Source organism: Micropterus salmoides, unplaced genomic scaffold (genome assembly GCF_014851395.1).
Source record: "Micropterus salmoides isolate LMB-PRFRI ecotype aquatic unplaced genomic scaffold, ASM1485139v1 Ms_hic_scaffold_1, whole genome shotgun sequence".
In the NCBI taxonomy this organism is placed as follows: domain Eukaryota; kingdom Metazoa; phylum Chordata; class Actinopteri; order Centrarchiformes; family Centrarchidae; genus Micropterus; species Micropterus salmoides.
In genome coordinates this window covers 51977148-51996259 of record NW_024040040.1, presented here as the reverse complement: position 1 = coordinate 51996259, position 19112 = coordinate 51977148, and the positions used below count along the sequence as shown (strand labels likewise).

The window sequence follows — 19112 nt, the reverse complement described above, 5'->3', positions numbered from 1 at the left end:
TATTTTATGGGCATGTCTCCTTTATTTGTTCTCTTTATTAGTAGAAAAGTGATACAAACAACATATAACAAGCATCATAAATTGCTAAGGTTAAAAACAACAGATAAGGGATTCAGACGTGCATATATCTAGGGCATACAATAACAGAACAATACAGCCAAAAAAAGAGAATAATAAATAAAAATAAGGATATTACAGAGTTTCCTGAGTTGAGCTGAGTTTCCCTGCCAGTCAGTCAGAACTGAAGAAGTCCTTTGGATGAGGGACGAAACGTCTTCCAGTATCTTCAACCAAGTCCAGTTGCCCTTGACTTTAACCTTCGTTGGATATTACAGAGAGACCTTCAAGCGAGTGCAGGCAACAAGTATCTTCAGAGCCTTTTTGTTGAAAGAGAAACGGATTGTTCTACAATAAAGTTCAATTTCTTTCTCAAGGATTATAAATAGGGTTTTTTTTGTTTGTAAATTTGTGTATATGAAATTTAGCCAAATACAACATAAAATTGTTTATTATGATTGCAGTGTTGCTTTTTTTCATTAGTGAAAAGCCCCCAAAAGGACTTTTTGCCAGAACAAGCTGATTTATCAATGTGCAAACATCCTGCCAGAAATGTTTTGCATAAGTACAGTGCCAAAACAAAAGTAATGTAATGCTTGGTGGGGTCATTTTAAAGGATAGTTCCTTAACCTTGTTTAGTAATTATTGATTGGGCAACTTCCAGAGTTTTTCTGCAGCACAGATCATTCACAAATGGTTCCACTAAAAACTGACATATGGTTTAGATACTGTGTATGTTGTTGGAACAAGGGTGCAGTCTCGTTTATGGTTTTTCAAATTTGCTTTACATCCTGACACCTCGTCCCCTCTCCTAATAAGAAACGGCGTCAGTTTGTTCAGAAAATTAATACACACTGGAAAGGCTGCAAAGCAAGAGACTTACTTTGAATGAGATTCTTATACAAGCCAGCAAGGGTCGCCAAGTTTATTAAGCCCCGCCCCATCTAGACAGCCATTGGTTGACAGCTCCGCAGCGTCATCAGGCTGCGTTCAGGTCCATCGGAAATACGAGAGATTGTGTCTTATGTGGTTTTTCCACACACAAACACTAAATTAACTTTGACTTTATTATTATCCAAAAGGAACTTTATTTTGCAAACAGACATTAAAAACACAGGTGACATTAATCTACTGATGATAACAGCAACAAGCAATAGTCAAAGATATAAAAGTATGTAAAAAGTAAATAGATGTAAACTAATATAAAAGACTGAGGTAAACTCAAACATCAGTGTGTCCAAATAACCATAAGCGAACCACTTTTTAATGGAATTTAAATAATTGAACAACTACGGGGGGCTTTTCATATTATTATGTTTTTTCTCATCTGTTTTTAGTTTCAAAGCATGAACAAAAGAAGCTACGTCAAAGTCAGCTGCCACTATAATCAGAGCATAACATCATAACTAAGACTCAGTCAGTAAATTTAAAGGAGGAGACAGAACAGCAAAAAAGAAACAGACGAAATAAAGGGGTGAATACCACAACATACAATCCCACTGTGGACCAGGATCAATCATACAGGACTAGCTTGTTGATATTCTTCTCGGTTTAAGCACTTCAAGGGCACCAAAAGCGAAATGTAGGCTACAACTCAGGTATAGTACCAAAACAAAATGCACCTAAACATGGTCAGACTGTTGAGGGGTCCCAGAGGCCTCCTTGTATCTAGCTCAAGGCCTCTTTGACATTTGAAAAGGAGGTGCAAGGCATCCTCAACCTCTAAGTCACCCAGGACAAGAAACACTATTTAAACATCTATAACTTTATCTTAGGAAGTTGTTTGATTGAATCAAAAAGCTTCAGCTGCGTCACTGAATGGACTTTGTGGTTAGATTGTGTTGTGTAAAACCTTTTGGCCAGCAGATGGCTTCAAACCTCTTCAAAGTTTCTTCTCATATTCAGTCTGTACAAACAGATCAGGGAGATTCCCCGAAGCACATGAACTTGTTCACACAGCCAACAGAAAACCCAATTTACTAACCAGCTGCTCTGTTATGTGTTTACACCAGTACATTTGATAAGAGACCATTCAAATATTTACATAAACATTTTTATGAACACTCTGGGTAATATACACCAATCAGCCATAACATTATGACCACTGACAGGTGAAGTGAACGTTGTGTCCTCATAGTTGATGTGTTAGAAGCAGGTAAAATGGTTGAGCGTAAGGATTTGAGCATCTCCAGAATCCAATGGAGCATCTGTGGGATGTTGGTAAAGCAAGTCTGATCCACGGAGGACCCACCTCACAACTTAGGACTTAAAGGATCTGCTAATAATGTCTTGGTGCCAGATACCACAGCACTCCTTCAGAGGTCTAGTGGAGTCCATGCCTCTACCGGTCAGGGCTGTTTTGGCGGCAAATGGAGGACCTACACAATATTAGGCAGGTGGTCATAATGTTATGTCTGATCGGTGTACATTTAATCTTTACCACCTGTTGATTTGCCTTCAGATCAACCCGAGATGTTCACAGAGGAAGGGGTCGGCCTCACAGAGGAACTCAATCATCTCTGAACTAGCAGCTTCACCTTTCTTCCTCACTGTGTCGATAACAAAACGAGCTTTGTCTCTTCTGTTCTGCATCTCGTCCGCTGACTCCCTCTCAGCTTCAGCTATCACCGTTTTCTCAAACAGTTTGTCCAGCAGACTTGTGAGAACCGGTCCTGATATCCCATCGATTAAGTTGCTCCGTATGTCCAACAGCCTCTTATCTGAAGAGAGATTAAGAGAACTCGGCCCTGGTGATGCATCTGCAAAATGATCCTCTTTGAAAGAAAGACGGTGAAGCTGGTCAATGTCGCCACAGTTCAAATTAGACTGAGGATCAGGGCAATAATTCAGGGCGTGGTCACGAGAAGAGGCAGAATTACCTCTGCGAATCCTGGACAGAGCCCTCCTGATGCTTCTGGCTGCTCTGCTGAAACATGACGCTTCTCTTTCTGATCTTTCACGTTCAGCAGCTGAATTCATTTGGCTGCGTTCATTAGAGTCACAGTCAGAGTCAGAGGAGGTGAGGCAGCAGCAGCAGACGCCAGGAGACGACCTCCTGTGTGACTTTCTGGACATGTTGGTGACTCACCTCTGTGTTTCCTCCGTGGTTTCTATCTCATTTAGACTTCCTCCAAACCAGCTGAACTTCAAATGACCTGGGATTTTTTTTGTTTTATATTTATCTCTGAGAGTTTTTACTGTGTTCGAACACTCCTCTATTTGGTTGTGTCTCCTGCTCCCATACCCTGAAATAACATTTCAAAAATGTAAAACTACCACAAACTTTCATTCAAAACATTACACTTCTGTACGTCTGTATACACATATAACCACAAATGTAGACCTGGTTTAGCAGACAGTATGTTGCTGGTAAAAGAAAGTAAGACAGAAAGTAAAAGATAGACGACTGACCCATCTATGAGCTTTAAGAAACTACTGGAATAAAACTGCAACTTATAAGAAAAAAAGAAATCAGATAGAGACTTTTATCTTATCTTCCTCTGTAATAAACACTGGTTGAATGTAACCATGTACTTTCTCTAAAGTACTGCAATTGAGCACAAAGGTACTTTAAATAAATTTTTCCACCTTGTGGTACTTTCTACTTCACTACATTTTGTACTTTTTTATTTATAATATTTATTTGACAACTTCAGTGACTAGTTACTTTGCAAATTTAGATTATTAATGCAAAGTAAAAATCAACATTCAAACAATTTCTAAACTATAACAAACTATAATCCAATAATCGGTAAAAACATGGTAACAGTCTTTTAAAGAGGCGGTTTTATGCTAATTTTCAGGTTCACAATCTACCAGAACAGGTTTAAATGGTTTAATTTACAAAAACACCATATTTTTTGTCATACTGCACATTGCTGCAGTTCCTCTTTTCACCCTGTGTTGAAGGCTTCGTTTTAGCTATGGAGTGATACATCTTGTCTCCAAATGATCTTTGTTGGGAGTTGCACATTAGAGACCTGCGCGGTACTGTTTTCTTGATCCTGCTCCCGCTGATTTTGTGACCATACTGCCCATTCCCGCAACATTGTGTATCCACTCCCACCCGCACCCGCAAACATTGTGACATGCAGAGTAAAAAAAGAAAGGACACAAATGTTTGGGCTGCGCTAAACGCCTGTGTGATGGAAACCAGCCAGGCTGTGCAGTGAGTAAACCTCAGTCCTGACACCTTACGAGACATCCTGGCGACTGACAATAGTGGCCATGAGGTTTAGCTCCCTCGTCAGCGTGTCTGCCTCCCGTACCCGAAGTCGCCGGTTTGAGTCAGTCCCATGAATTATGTTCTCGTGAGCAGTCGTATGTGCTCTTTTTATTGTTCTTTTCAACTTCGTTTGTTGTTATCAGCACTACTGCGAGATCCGCAGTATATCTTTTAACCGCCCGCTCCTGCCCGCAGCAGAGTTAAAACCGCCCGCTCCTGCGATTGCACATTCGCAGTTCCTAGTTAAGAACTACTAGCCAATCAGAAGCAGAGAAGGGCGGGTCAGCGAGAAGCCACAGCTTCGGTTCAGCTGTACATGTTGCCGACCAGCTTGGCAACATGGACTGGAGCAAGAGTTTCAGAGTGGTGAGTTATTAATCTGTAACAAAAGTATCTTTCATCCGTAAAGTTTTAACTGAGCTCTGTCTCTACATCACAGGAACAACTTTATGTCCACTGACTGCCTGGAGGGTAGCTAGTGTTTGGAAGGGAGAGGAGAGCTGTGTGCTGCAGCTCGCTGTTTCTGAGGGCGTGTCGGAGTAGCCGCTTGGCGAGCGTTACATGAGGCGCATTTAACCCTGTGACATCACAGGAATGAAATGGAAGCTCTTTTCAGGAAGTCCAGAGCAGAGTTTTGTGTGGGAGGTGGAAACTCCCTTTGGGGTGGACTTTGGGCTTTTTCACTTTGCAAACTTATTACATGCACAAAAAGATACATAACTCAATAAAGGAGAGGGAAAAAGACAAAAAGCATAATATGACCTCTTTAAAATCTATCCTACAACAGCTTCAGCACGTAACTCTCCTTCAATACCACAAACTCACTCAAACCTTGTTTTTCACCCGGGGGGTGTGCCTTACTTCCTGCATCACAGAGAGCGTTATGACTGACTCAAACAGAACTGGGGGGTTTTTGTGATCATTGGTTTCCAAAAAAAAACTTTTGCTTCTTGTGCTGCTGTCACGGCTGAAATCATGACAAGACTTTACTGCACACATATTCAAATGACTTTTACCTGACTTTCGATAATTTAATAGTGGTAAAAAGAAATGACATAGATGGACTAAATTATGTCCACAACAACAAAAATCTACTCCAATCGGGGGATCTGTATTCTGATATCAAAGTAGTATCTTGCATTACCTGATAATAACGAGGTAATTTAAGTTAACATTTGCACAATAATAGAGGCTACTATCAGCGTAACACCTTCAAAATCACATGTACATTTTTGGAAGTCAAATTTGTAATTAGGTCTACCACCTTATGATGTTGAAATTCATCCTCTCATATGTTCCAAACATTTCCTTTTGATTCAAGGTAATACTGTAAATTATAGGTTTAATGCTGTGACTTGTAACCTGCAGACACATGTTGTAGTATCTGTGTAATAACCCTGAATCTGCAGCAAATACTAAACTTCCTGTCTTTATTTAATTTCATGGTTACATCCTCTATTGCACAACATAGTGACAAGTTAAAGTACAAATACTGTGCGACTAGTCAAAGTCATGTATAAAAGTTTACCTTTGGTGTTTTTCCATTACCAGTACAAGCTCAACTCGCCTCGACTCTCCTCTGCTCGACTCTCCTCTGCTCGACTCTCCTCTGCTCGACTCGGTTTGGCGTTACTCCGTTTTCCATTGGAGATAGTACCCAGAGATTGTACCTCTCAGTGTAGCTAGTCGTCATAGCGACATCACAAACAACTGTCGCAACATAATGTTCAATGCGACACACACACACCAGCGACCCACATACAGCTGTCTCAAAGGGAGTTCCCATCTCCCACAGAAAACTCTGCTCTGAACTGCCTGAAAACAGCTCGTTTGTAGTCCCCCCGCTTCCCTTTCATCCCTGTGACGTCACAGGGATGAAAGGTTAAACGCACCTCATGTAACGCTCGCCAAGCGGCTACTCCGACACGCCCTCAGAAACAGCGAGCTGCAGCACACAGCTCTCCTCTCCCTTCCAAACACTAGCTACCCTCCAGGCAGTCAGTGGACATAAAGTTGTTCCTGTGATGTAGAGACAGAGCTCAGTTAAAACTTTATGGATGAAAGATACTTTTGTTACAGATTAATAACTCACCGCTCTGAAACTCTCGCTCCAGTCCATGTTGCCAAGCTGGTCGGCAACATGTACAGCTGAACCGAAGCTGTTTACGGGCTTCTCGCTGACCCGCCCTTCTCTGCTTCTGATTGGCTAGTAGTCCTTAACTAGGAACTGATCATGTGCAACTCCCAACAAAGATCATTTAGAAACAGCATGTATCACTCCATAGCTAAAACGAAGCCTTCAACACAGGGTGAAAAGAGGAGCTGCAATGTGCAGTATGACAAAAAATATGGTGTTTAAAAAAAAAAAAATTAAACCATGTAAACCTGTTCTGGTACAATAATAACATAACATGTGAAAATTGTAAAATCAAATGTAAGTTCCTTTGGATAAAAGCGTCTGCCAAATGAGTAAATGAAAATGTAGATTTTAACTAACACTTCCTCGTGTGATATGAATAAACCAAACTCAGACAAATTAACTTCCTATAATCTTCTTTTCTACCAAACTCACAAACACACTTCTAATTGTAAGTTTTATCCATTTAGTAAGCTGCACAGGAGGAGTTCAGTTCTCAAACATTGAAAGAAAAAAAAAAGTTGTTGGTTGATCAGCTTGTGGTTTCAAATTTCTGCGTCTGTTTCCTCCTCCTTCTTTTTTTTCCAACATGTTCACAACAACAAAGTTTCACAGGCTGAATTTTAACAAGAGAGTTATTATGTCTGACTAATAAAAAACAACAAAGCCTGCAGGCTAGCAGTCAGTCTGTGTTATGGTACACACATCACTATGATATTGGTGTTATATCCTGATGAGGACCAGTAGCTTCTCTGTAACATTTGTACTTTCTCTGTGACAGTTTGTAAATTGCAAATGAGTCCTTGTTCCTTGCTGTTAGGGCGACCCCTACTGCAACTAATTTACAATAGAGCAGTGATTCCCAACCTGGAGGTCTGGACCCCTGCAAGGTCATAAGATGATGAACAGGACTAGATTAAGTAGAACTAGACTAGATGAAAAACTTAAGTATTAAATATTGTTTCTTAAGAGTTAAACTTTCACTCTTGAACATTTGTAATGCCACATTTTTATCAGCCATCATGATTGTTAATGGTATTCTTGAACAACACTGGATGTTTTTAGGCTGATACTGACATCAACATCTGAGAGATTAGAACGTCTAATGTTGGCTTAATTACTTAGACAACACACACACACACACACACACATATATATATATATATATATATATATATGTCACCTATCTGCCAGCAGATGGCTCTAAACACCCCAAAGATTCTTCTCATATTCAGTCTGTACAAACAGATCAGGGAGATTCCCCGAAAGCACATGAACTTGTTCACACAGCCAACAGGAAACCCAGTTTACTAACCAGCTGCTCTGTTATGTGTTTACGCCAGTACATTTGATCAGAGACCATTCAAATATTTACAAAAACATTTTTATGAACACTCTGGGTAATATACACCAAACAGCCATAACATTATGACCACAAACTTTACCACCTGTTGATTTGCCTTCAGATCAAGCCGAGATGTTCACAGAGGAAGGGGTCGGCCTCACAGAGGAACTCAATCATCTCTGAACTAGCAGCTTCACCTTTCTTCCTCACTGAGTCGATAACAAAACGAGCTTTGTCTCTTCTGTTCTGCATCTCGTCCGCTGACTCCCTCTCAGCTTCGGCTATCACCGTTTTCTCAAACAGTTTGTCCAGCAGACTTGTGAGAACCGGTCCTGATATCCTCGATGAAGCTGCTCCGTATGTCCAACAGCCTCTTATCTGAAGAGAGATTCAGAGCGCTCGGCCCACAGGACCTTTTTACTCCAGTGAGACAAACTCGTCTTTCCCAGACACTGTGGGAGCTGTTGGTGTCTCTCAGAAACAGCTTCACGTGTTTCCTCATTGTTTCTAAAATCACCTGGAATGATGGGAAGTAGTTGTCGTAGTTGTCGCAGTCAAACTCTGCTTCTGTTGGTTGAACTAGAACTGAGTCCTCTGCAGGACAAGTGGACAGTGTGTATTCCTGCTTTGGCTGCAGTTTACAGTGTGGGGACGTCTCTATGTAGCTCTCATCTCCAACTAATTTCTTCCTGGTTCGCAGCACATCCCGGAGCACCACGTTCCTCGGTAGCAGCAACACGTTGAGGAGGGATTCAGCGTCGGGATCAGCCGGGGGCCTGTAGAACAGCAGAACCAGCGCTCGGACCGGGTCAGACGGCGAGTCTTCATCCTTGACATTACCGAAACCAGAAAACCCTGTGATGTTTATAACAACGTGAGTTTCTGTGATCTTCTGAGGGCCGATAAACTCGATGCCCTCGTCGTTCACATGAGCGACTGACAAGAACTCACCTCCACCTGTGGAGCGGATCTCACAGTGTGGGAGATGAAGCCGACACACAGACTGCTGCAGACATTTGATGTCAAACAGGGGTCCTGCAGGCTGCTTGTGGTGTCGGGCCAGTAGCCTCCTGTTCCAGGGGACGATCCTGTAAACCACGTCCCCTTCTCCCTCCATGTGGAACAGCAGGCCTGTCACACTGCACTGGTACAGGCCTGGGCAGGAGCACTGGAACCTGTAGGTTTCATCGTTTTCATCAACAGTGATATCAGGGGTGAACTCCTCACAGCTGGGTTTGAACAGCATGTCAGGTAAGCTCTTTGATCGGGTGAAGGTCTTGTTCTTTGCGGAGGTTGTTAGACTCAGTGAGGGAACGCTGTGAGAACGACGCAAACAGCTGGAGGAGGTTTGGAGGGGAGGATGAGTCGGCTGGGTGTTTGTGACTGAGCAGTTCACAGCTGGAACAGATGGCTCGATCTCACAATTGATATAATCGTCATCTTCTGAGTAGCTTTCAGACTGCTCAGACTGCAGCTCAGATGAACTTTCAAATCTCCCTCCAAAGCTGGAGATCTGGTCTGATTCAATTAAAGGCAAAGGCTTAACATACACAAAATCAGTGCATGAAACACCTGCATTAATATAATCCGCAGAGAATGCATCTGCATTATAATCCTCTTCAAAAGAAACAAGCTGGTCAATTTGGCCACGGCTAAATACAGTCGCATGTAGAGGGCAAAACTCCACGTCAACGACAGGGGAAGAGGGAGGATTATCTCTGCGAATCCTGGACAGAGCCCTCCTGATGCTTCTGGCTGCTCTGCTGAAACATGACGCTTCTCTTTCTGATCTTTCACGTTCAGAAGCTGAATTCATTCGGCTGCGTTCATTAGAGTCACAGTCAGAGTCAGAGGAGGTGAGGCAGCAGCAGACGCCAGGAGACGACCTCCTGTGTGACTTTCTGGACATGTTTGTGACTCACCTCTGTGTTTCCTCCATGGTTTCTATCTCATTTAGACTTCCTCCACCCCAGCTGAACTTCAAATGTGCTTATGTATTATTGTATTGTTTTATATTTATCTCTGAGAGTTTTTAATGTGTTCGAACACTCCTTTAGTTGGTTCCTTTGAGTCTCCTGCTCCCATACCCTGAAATAACATTTTAAAAATGTTAATTTACCACAAACCCTTAATGAAAACATTACACTTCTCCTCGCCTTTATACACGTATAACCACAAATGAAGACCTAGTTTACTAGCAGACAGTATGTTGCTGGTAAAAGAAAATTAGATAGAAAGTAAAAGATAGACGACTAACCCGTCTATGAGCTTTATGAAATCTACAGGAAATAAAAACTGCAACTTATAAGAAAAACAGAAGCCAGGTAGAGACTTTTACTTTATCTTCCTCTCTAATAAACACTGGTTGAATGTAACCACATACTTTCTCTAAAGTACTGCACTGCAGCACAAAGGTGCTTTAAATGAATTTTTCCACTTTGTGGTACTTTGTACTTCACTACATTTTGTACTTTTTTGTTTATAATATCTATTTGACAACTTTAGAGACTGGTTACTTTGCATATTTACATTATTAATACAGAAGTAAATGAACAATGAAACAATTTCCTTTAGCAGCTATAATCCAATAAGATAATGGAATCACTTTTGCTCTGTAATAACATAGGCACAGTTTTTTAATAAATGGGTAATAATTAAGACCATATAATTCTTGGAAGTCAAAATTGGTAATTGCCATGATATAATGCTGAAATTCATCCTCTCCTATGTTTCAAACATTCAAGGCTGTAGTTTCTGTGTAATAACCCATAATACTACACTACCTGTTTCTATTTATTGTCATGGAAATATTCTCGACTGCACAACGTAGTGTGAAGTGAAAGTATAAAAACCACAGAGCAGAAATTCTCTTCTACAAGTCAGAGCCATGTTTAAAAAAGTTAACTTCATCTACTGGGTAGCTTATACATTTGCCCAAATAAATGTAGTGGAGTAAAATTGTAATTAAACATTTGCCTCTAAACTGTAGTGGAGTAGAAGTAAAAAGGGTCAGCAAGTGGAAATACCCAAGTAAAGTACAAGTACACTACCTCAAAACTGTAAATAGGCTACAGTCTTTGGAGAAATGTGATCCGTTACTTTCCACCACTATAAATTTCATAAAATTATAAATGTTAACTAACACAGCTCAGTATTTCCTCATGTGATGTGAATAAACAAAACTCAATTTAACATCCTATAATCTTCCTTTCTAATAAACTCACAAACACGTGTCTAGTTAGAAGTTTTATCTATTTATTAGGATGTTATTACATCAGTTTTGTCTCTGACTTACCGGTGAGCTGCGCAGGATGAGTTCAGTTCTCAAACACTGAAAGAAAAAGAGAAAACGTCAGAGATGGTTGGTCAACTTGTGGTTTCCAGCGTCTGCATCTGTGTTTTTTCCCCACCATGTTGGCAACAACAACGTACTTATATAAAGTGGCTACTGTCTGAATTTAATAACCTGATGTCCAATAGAATAAAGGATTTGGAGTAACGATTAGGCTGCTGTATTGATGGATGTATGTATGATCACTTTTATTGTATTATATTTTCCTGTGTGTATATCTGTGGGTATATGCTCATGTATAGTCTGGCCTACATTTAAGCAACATCTGCATTTTTATTTAATTTATTACAGCCAATGAATGCAGAAAGTTAAGTGGGTCAGAAAATAGCAAATATAATAAATATCATGAAAATAATTTAGTTTAGACTCTGCTTTGGTGCCTAGATCTGCCAACAAATAACGATTCATTTAGCTGATGCTTTTATCCAAAGCGACTTACAATTGGTATATACGTCAGATGCCTCTGGAGCAACGAGGGGTTAAGTGTTTTGCTCTGGGAAACATTGGTGGATGCGTCACAGTGAGGGATCGAACCGACCACTGCTGACCTGTAAACCACCGCTGACCCGCAGAGCACTACTAACCTGCAGAACAATACTAACCTGCAGACCACTGCTGACCTGTAGACCATTACTAACCTCATAAAAGTTTATTAAATCGAAGACTTCAGCGAGTGACCCAGCCCGATGGCCAGTCTGTCTCTCTGTACATCAAACACAGCTTATATAGGACATGTTTAGGTATCTGTTAGGTACCATAGAAGGGTTTGAGTCTGCAAAATAAAAGGTCAAACCCATAGAAGGGTTCAGTATTATCTTGAGGTAACAAAACAAGGGGTTTGAGGTCAAATTCGATAGAAGGGTTCAGTCCCTACATAACCACAAAATGTTTAGAGATGCAGTCCCTGCCTTTTTTCCTGTCCCATAAAACCGGCTCCCAGCAAAACACAGACTCCAACATTAACTCTCCATAAGGATGAAAAACAATGAAGGTTTATGTGATGAAGCTTGTTGGGACAAACAGCATCAGAAGACCTGTGAAAACACTGAACATCAGACAGGCTGGAATCAAGGAGAGTCACGTTATCTCAACGGCTAACGCCGAGCAGTTGCTAACGTAATCCGGTCTTTCCACATTACATCACCAGCATACACGATCCACATTACTCTCCTGTCTGGTATTATGAGAAAGTGTTGATTTAGCCTGCAAGAAAGGATGTAACGGTACAAATCAAATGTGAAGCTATTTGTTTATCCTAGCCTTGATGCAATGCAGTAGCAGTTAGCTAACGTAACTTTAACACGGATCTACCCCTGTTAGCCCAAAGTTCACTTTAGATTTATTGTCGTTTTACCGATACTCAGGTACATAGCTTCTCCACCGTCATGGCGCACTATTGTATATTATATATGTATAGTATAATATACTATATAATAAGAAGAAATGAAAATTCTTTGAGAAAAGGTAATTTGCTTAAGCTAAAGAAATTGCCCTACTAATAAACTATAAAATGACCCCAAAACAGTCAGTAACTTTAACAACTTCTTGATACAGCTTCAATTTGGCCAAGTTTTTTGGTTTCTTATATTTATATTTTTTCAATTGTCACCTGCCACCTGAATTTTGTATTTTCCTTTTACATAATTAAAAACATTTCCACCATAAATTGGAGGACCCCCAGACTCCCACAACTCATATATTTCAGCATTATTATTTCAGCAACATCTGTCTGTGTTGTGGCTGTGGTTTTGGTTTAGCGGACTCTATTTCATTAGCTGCAGTGTTGTCACTGTGTGTACAGTTCAGAATCAGTAGGCAAGAGGCTCAGGAGCCTGCATGAACTTCACAGCCTAGATAAACCAATGGATTTCAGGGAAAATCTGACCGGATTTCTTCATATAGGAAGCAGCATACAGGCTGCATTTTTATGTGGGGTTACAACCTGTTCCCAAATAGGCATAAAAAAGTGATTCATTTCATTTAAAAAACTACATAAAGCAGCTTTAAACCTTGTTCTTTAAGAATTCAGCTTCCAGTCTTGAACCTTTCTATTACCACATTTTATCAGCAGCCAACATGACCTTTAATAGTATTCCTCTTCAATACTGGATATTTCCCAGATAGCAACACAACATTGAGTGATCTTTATTGTGTGGTGTGGTGATGGAGCAGTGAACAAATAGGTTGGGCGCACTGACCAGGTTCTCCCAACCTCCTTGATTGCCTGCAGAAGCACAAACAGAGAGACCCACTGTACCATCACCTCACATCACAGTTCAAATCTGTGGATAGGCTGTCATTCACTAACAAAGACCACGCCAAGGTGAGGTATGAAAAGGTATTTTATTTGGATAATAAGGAGTATTTATGATGGAGGGATGAAGAGGAGAGGGATGAGGGGGAGAGGATAGAGGGATGAGGGGGAGAGGGATGAAGGGATGAGGGGGAGAGATGAAAGGGGTCTAGAATAGAGGGGTGAAGGTGTTTTTTAGGGTCTGGTGGCTGGAGCATCTAGGAACCCAGGGGCTGCAGAAACCTCAGGTTGCTGTGTCAGGATGATGGCGGCCTCTCCACAGACTTGGACTGTCTGGGTAATGAAACTCAGCAACAGAAACAAGAGCAGGATACACCACTATAATTCCCAAGTGTCAGTGTGACAGCGAGGGCCTTAGCTTTCTCCTATCTCTCTTTACATGTCTGCATATGTTTGCCTTGATATCTCTTGCCCAGTGAATGAGAGAGCCTGGGACAGTTTCTAAACACTTGACATAAATATACAAAGAAGGTTAATATCAAGCGCAGCTGGATTTGGTTGAAGATAGTAAAAGATGTCTCGTCCCTCATCCAACAGACTTCTTCAATACTGAGTGACTGCCATGGAAACTCAGCTATTTAACCTCTGTGGAGTCGTTTACCAAGGTCATCGATACCGCTGGTTATTCATAGTTAGAGCCACTCCAGGCCAAGCCTTAACGACCATCGTAGGCATCTTCACCTGAGGCCAAAAGTGAACGCTTGTTTAGTTTACTGGGATATGATGAAAGGACAGCATTGAAAGTGGGGGATAAGTGGTGGTCCAGACTCCCTCCCCTGTTAAGCGAGGGCTTCTGAACCCGGGTGTATGATTTCCTTTATACCTCTTTCAAACCATCCATCCTCTGTCTAAAATGTGCACCTTTTAAACAGACAGAATGGATGGTTTGAAACAGGTGTCAATGAAGCCGTTTACACCCAGGTTAAGAGGGGCTCTGTGATACCTCATATCCCCCACTTAAAATGCTGTCCTTTCATCACTTCCCAGGAATGTTCACAAATGTTCAGTATTGGCTGAAGATGCCAAAAATGGTCGTTCAGACTTGGCTTCGGCTGGCTCTAACGACCGTAAGGACTGTCCTTACAACTGCCAGGAGCACTAAACCACCAGCGGTATAGATGATCTTTGCAAACGATTCCACAGAGATTAATTAGCTGAGTTTCTCTACCAGTCAGTCATAACTGAAGAAGTCTCTTGGATGAGCGACTAAAAGTCTTCTAGTATCTTCAAACAAGTCCAGTTGCCCTTGAAGTCAACCTTCCTTGGATATCTAAGTGTGTCGAAACTTTCCCAGGCTCTCTCATTCACTGGGCAAGAGATATCAGGGCATCCATATAGAGAAATGTAGAGAGAGAGGGGAGAAAGTGTTAGTATCTCGCTGTCAGAAGGACTCTTGTGAATCAAAGTAGTGCTATTATGCCCTTGTTTCTGTTGCGTAATTTCATTACCCAGACAGTCAAAGCCCATGGAGTGGCTGCCATTATCCAGATATAGAATCCAGGGATTAACTGGGTGGGGAAATAAACAATTGTTTATGTGTGATGTGGATTTTGAGTCCATTTCCCCTTGATGCCTCCTAGAAGAGGAGTCGTAGCATTTCCATCTCCTAAAAGAGTTGCGTGTGCAGTGCTGGGCCTGAAAACAGGAAACATAGCTGATACCCAGCCAAAGAAACCTTGAATTTTTTCTTTAGCTCTTGATAACACAGATGCCATTCTTTGCCTGGGCCTGGAAATAGCAGCACCATGAAGAGCATCTGCAATTTTTCCTTGCACATTGGCAAAACCTGCTGCAATTGTTGCTGCTGCCTTGGACAAAGCACCAGTGATTATTTCCCGAGCTGGAGCTGTCGCTTCTTTCATGGGCTTACCAATGAAATGTTCAAAAATTCCAGTGGCCGGGGACAATTCCACCAGCACTGCCTGCTTTGAGTTTGGAAAGAATATAAGCACATCTTCTGTTGGTGCATCATCTTCTTTGTCTCCAAAAGTCACCGTGGTACATTGGTCGGACTGTGGAAAGAACAATGAAAAGACAGGTCTTGGTTTTGGATATCTCAGCCACAATTCTGTCTCTGGTGTTGAAAGATCCACCCAGAGCAGTCGCTTTGACAGCGGAAAAAGCAGCAGAATTTTCTGCTCTGGTTTTCTAGGAACCAGCAGCAGTTCTCCATGTGATCCTGGAAAAAACTGACATTGTCGTTCTGGTGGCAGGATAAACAGCAGCAATTGCATCTCTTTCCAGTTAGGAATGTTTTCTCCGGTTGATTGAGCAGTTTTCGCCTTAAAGGCAGAACAAACAGCAGCCATATTTTCTCTGATCCTTGAAAAACAAATAGCAAATTTTTCTTGGACTGCAGCGAAAAAAGCTGCAATTTTTGCTTGAGCCCTAGAAAATATGACTGCAATTGTTTCTCGAGCTGTGGAAATTTTCTCTGTGATTCTCTCTGACCCTCTGCCTGCAGGGTGTTGTGTCTCTACGTCATGTTTCTCTGTACGGCTTCTGCCTCTGACTTCTGTCTGAACTGGAGGTGGAACCATGTCTGTGGGTGATTCATGGAGCAGCTCTGTCTGGACTGGAGGTGGAACCATGTCTGTGGGTGATTCATGGACCAGCTCTGTCTGGACTGGAGGTGGAACCATGTCTGTGGGTGACTGATGGACCAGCTCTGCCTGGACTGGAGGTGGAACCATGTCTGTGGGTGACTGATGGACCAGCTCTGCCTGGACTGGAGGTGGAACCATGTCTGTGTGTGATTCATAGACCAGCTCTGCCTGGACTGGAGGTGGAACCATGTCTGTGGGTGATTCATAGACCAGCTCTGTCTGGACTGGAGGTGGAACCATGTCTGTGGGTGATTGATGGACCAGCTCTGCCTGGACTGGAGGTGGAACCATGTCTGTGGGTGATTGATAGACCAGCTCTGTCTGGACTGGAGGTGGAACCATGTCTGTGGGTGACTGATGGACCAGCTCTGCCTGGACTGGAGGTGGAACCATGTCTGTGTGTGATTGATAGACCAGCTCTGTCTGGACTGGAGGTGGAACCATGTCTGTGGGTGACTGATGGACCAGCTCTGTCTGGAGTGGAGGTGGAACCATGTCTGTGGGTGATTCATAGACCAGCTCTGTCTGGACTGGAGGTGGAACCATGTCTGTGGGTGACTGATGGACCAGCTCTGTCTGGACTGGAGGTGGAACCATGTCTGTGGGTGACTGATGGACCAGCTCTGTCTGCTGGAGGTGGAACCATGTCTGTGGGTGATTGATGGACCAGCTCTGTCTGCAGTGGAGGTGGAACCATGTCTGTGGGTGATTCATGGACCAGCTCTGTCTGGACTGGAGGTGGAACCATGTCTGTGGGTGACTGATGGACCAGCTCTGTCTGGACTGGAGGTGGAACCATGTCTGTGGGTGACTGATGGACCAGCTCGGTCTGGACTGGAGGTGGAACCATGTCTGTGGGTGATTGATGGACCAGCTCTGTCTGGAGTGGAGGTGGAACCATGTCTGTGGGTGATTCATAGACCAGCTCTGTCTGGACTGGAGGTGGAACCATGTCTGTGGGTGACTGATGGACCAGCTCTGTCTGGACTGGAGGTGGAACCATGTCTGTGGGTGATTGATGGACCAGCTCTGTCTGCAGTGGAGGTGGAACCATGTCTGTGGGTGATTGATGGACCAGCTCTGCCTGCAGTGGAGGTGGAACCATGTCTGTGGGTGATTGATGGACCAGCTCTGTCTGCAGTGGAGGTGGAACCATGTCTGTGGGTGATTGATGGACCAGCTCTGTCTGCAGTGGAGGTGGAACCATGTCTGTGGGTGATTGATGGACCAGCTTGGTCTGGACTGGAGGTGGAACCATGTCTGTGGGTGATTCATGGACCAAAGGTTCTGCTTGGTCAACCCCGGGTGAACTGGCGCTATCATGTCCCAGTGCATATCTGATGAGACGATCAGCTGCTGTGGTGACCCAAGGAACCACAACCAGACCCAACATGAAGATCGGCATGTTGGCTGAAATTGGTCCTTTAATTAATGTTTGCTGGCAATTGTTTTTTTCCTATATCCAAATATTGTTGTCAAGTTTTTCAAATATTTTCTTCACAAAGGTGAGAAATAAGTTAAGTTGATTCTTGAGTGGATCTTTCTGTGTAGCTGGGAGAGGAGTCTGCGCTGAAATGAGCTCCAGCGGGCTTTCAATGCCTTATATAGGCCTATATGACGTAATTGTCCTTTGATGGCACACATCAAAGGACAATTACGTCATAGGTTGTACTAGTAAATGACAGCAGGTGTGACGTCAGGAGTGTTTCAGTCATTTAGTTTTAAAAAATGCTAAAGGTGCGAAATTTTGTGAATGACTAATAAGGTTTATGAGAGTTTATTTATCATTCTATTAAAACGAAAATAAAGTTTGTTGCCCCTTCATTCTACACCTACAGAACTTAACATATAATTAAATGTGTATTAAAACAGTGTAACATATAAAATAAAACAAAATTTATAAGAAACCAATCTAGTTATTTAGCCATGGCTGCACGTGTCCACCCCGAACATTCGCTGTGCATTTTTTAAATGTGCGTCGGGGTTGAATGTAAACAGCAGCAACGAGACATTAAGATGGTTTCATCGTAACATTAAAAAGTCTGAAATGTGGAAAAAACATGCCACCCAACGCGAAGGTGGTTCTGAAAAGTTGTTACTTATACCTGCAGGCCGCAGTGAGGAGCAGGGGTGGATAGTAGCCTGTAAGCTGTTACAAGTAAAGCAAATGAGTAAAATAAAAAAATAAAAATTGTTTTTGGCAACTTTTCACGTTCCTTTTTTACCTGTAGCCTACTATACTCTTACTCCAGTAGCCTATTGTCTTTGGGCCAGTAATCTACTTCTCGCTACATTTTCCATTCATACCTTCATTACTTATTCTGTTATCTGCATTTTGCTTCATTAACCAAAATGAGCTTTCTTCCAGGCTGTGCCCGCGCAGTTACGCAGGAGAGCTCTGGTCTCCTTTGTGTTACAAAGAGATGGGCGATTGTCACAGATATGAACGAGCTGGTCAGATGCAAGCATTTAGAAAATCAGGCAAACATCTTTTCAGACTTTATTGTTCTGCTAATACAACTGAAACCCAGTGAGCGCACACCATGGCCCTGCTGGCCGTGTTGGAAAGCAGCCTGCTTCGTCCTCTCACAAGCCGGTTTAACACCGGCAAGGAAAATACTTTTTCACTTTACATTAACAGCATATTGAAAACGTATTTAGTGTCTGCAGAGCAAATGTAGATTAGGCCTACACAACATCTCAGTCAGATGATCACTGGATTGATTCTGATATATTAACTGCTTCTGTCATTGAGCTTCTTTTAATGGAAATCAGCATTTTTTTCCAACAGTCATTTTAAGATGCGCAGAGAGAGAGAGAGAGAGAGAGAGAGAGAGAGAGAGAGAGAGAGAATATGTGTGGATAAAACAGTCCTGTTGGGCTTTACGCATGATGCACAGCCTGCTGTAGGGTAGTGTGGGGAGAGACGGCCCCAAAGCTCAATGTAAAATAAATAGCTACAGTTGACAAATTAATTTGAATTTTATCAAATGTTAGTTTTAGGAGAAGCATTTTCCCAGCTAGTGGGGTAAGATGCCCCCCAAAGCTCAATGTCTATTTTCTGACACATTAAAGA

At 42.3% G+C, this 19112-nt stretch overlaps 1 protein-coding gene and 1 pseudogene across 1 annotated transcript; one reads left to right on the top strand and one right to left on the bottom strand.

The window, feature by feature from the left end:
• The window catches only part of LOC119896614, an 858889-nt pseudogene that overhangs the window by 669735 nt on the left and 170042 nt on the right, over nucleotides 1–19112 (top strand).
• LOC119896949 lies at nucleotides 1131–3895 on the bottom strand. Its single transcript, XM_038710404.1, has one exon. The coding sequence runs from the start codon at nucleotides 3130–3132 to the stop codon at nucleotides 2515–2517; it is 618 nt and encodes a 205-aa protein (XP_038566332.1). The 5' UTR covers nucleotides 3133–3895; the 3' UTR covers nucleotides 1131–2514.

Bases quoted from the DNA above. Each gene is read 5' to 3' on its own strand.
- LOC119896949 (XM_038710404.1), bottom strand. From the start codon at position 3,132: ATGTCCAGAAAGTCACACAGGAGGTCGTCTCCTGGCGTCTGCTGCTGC.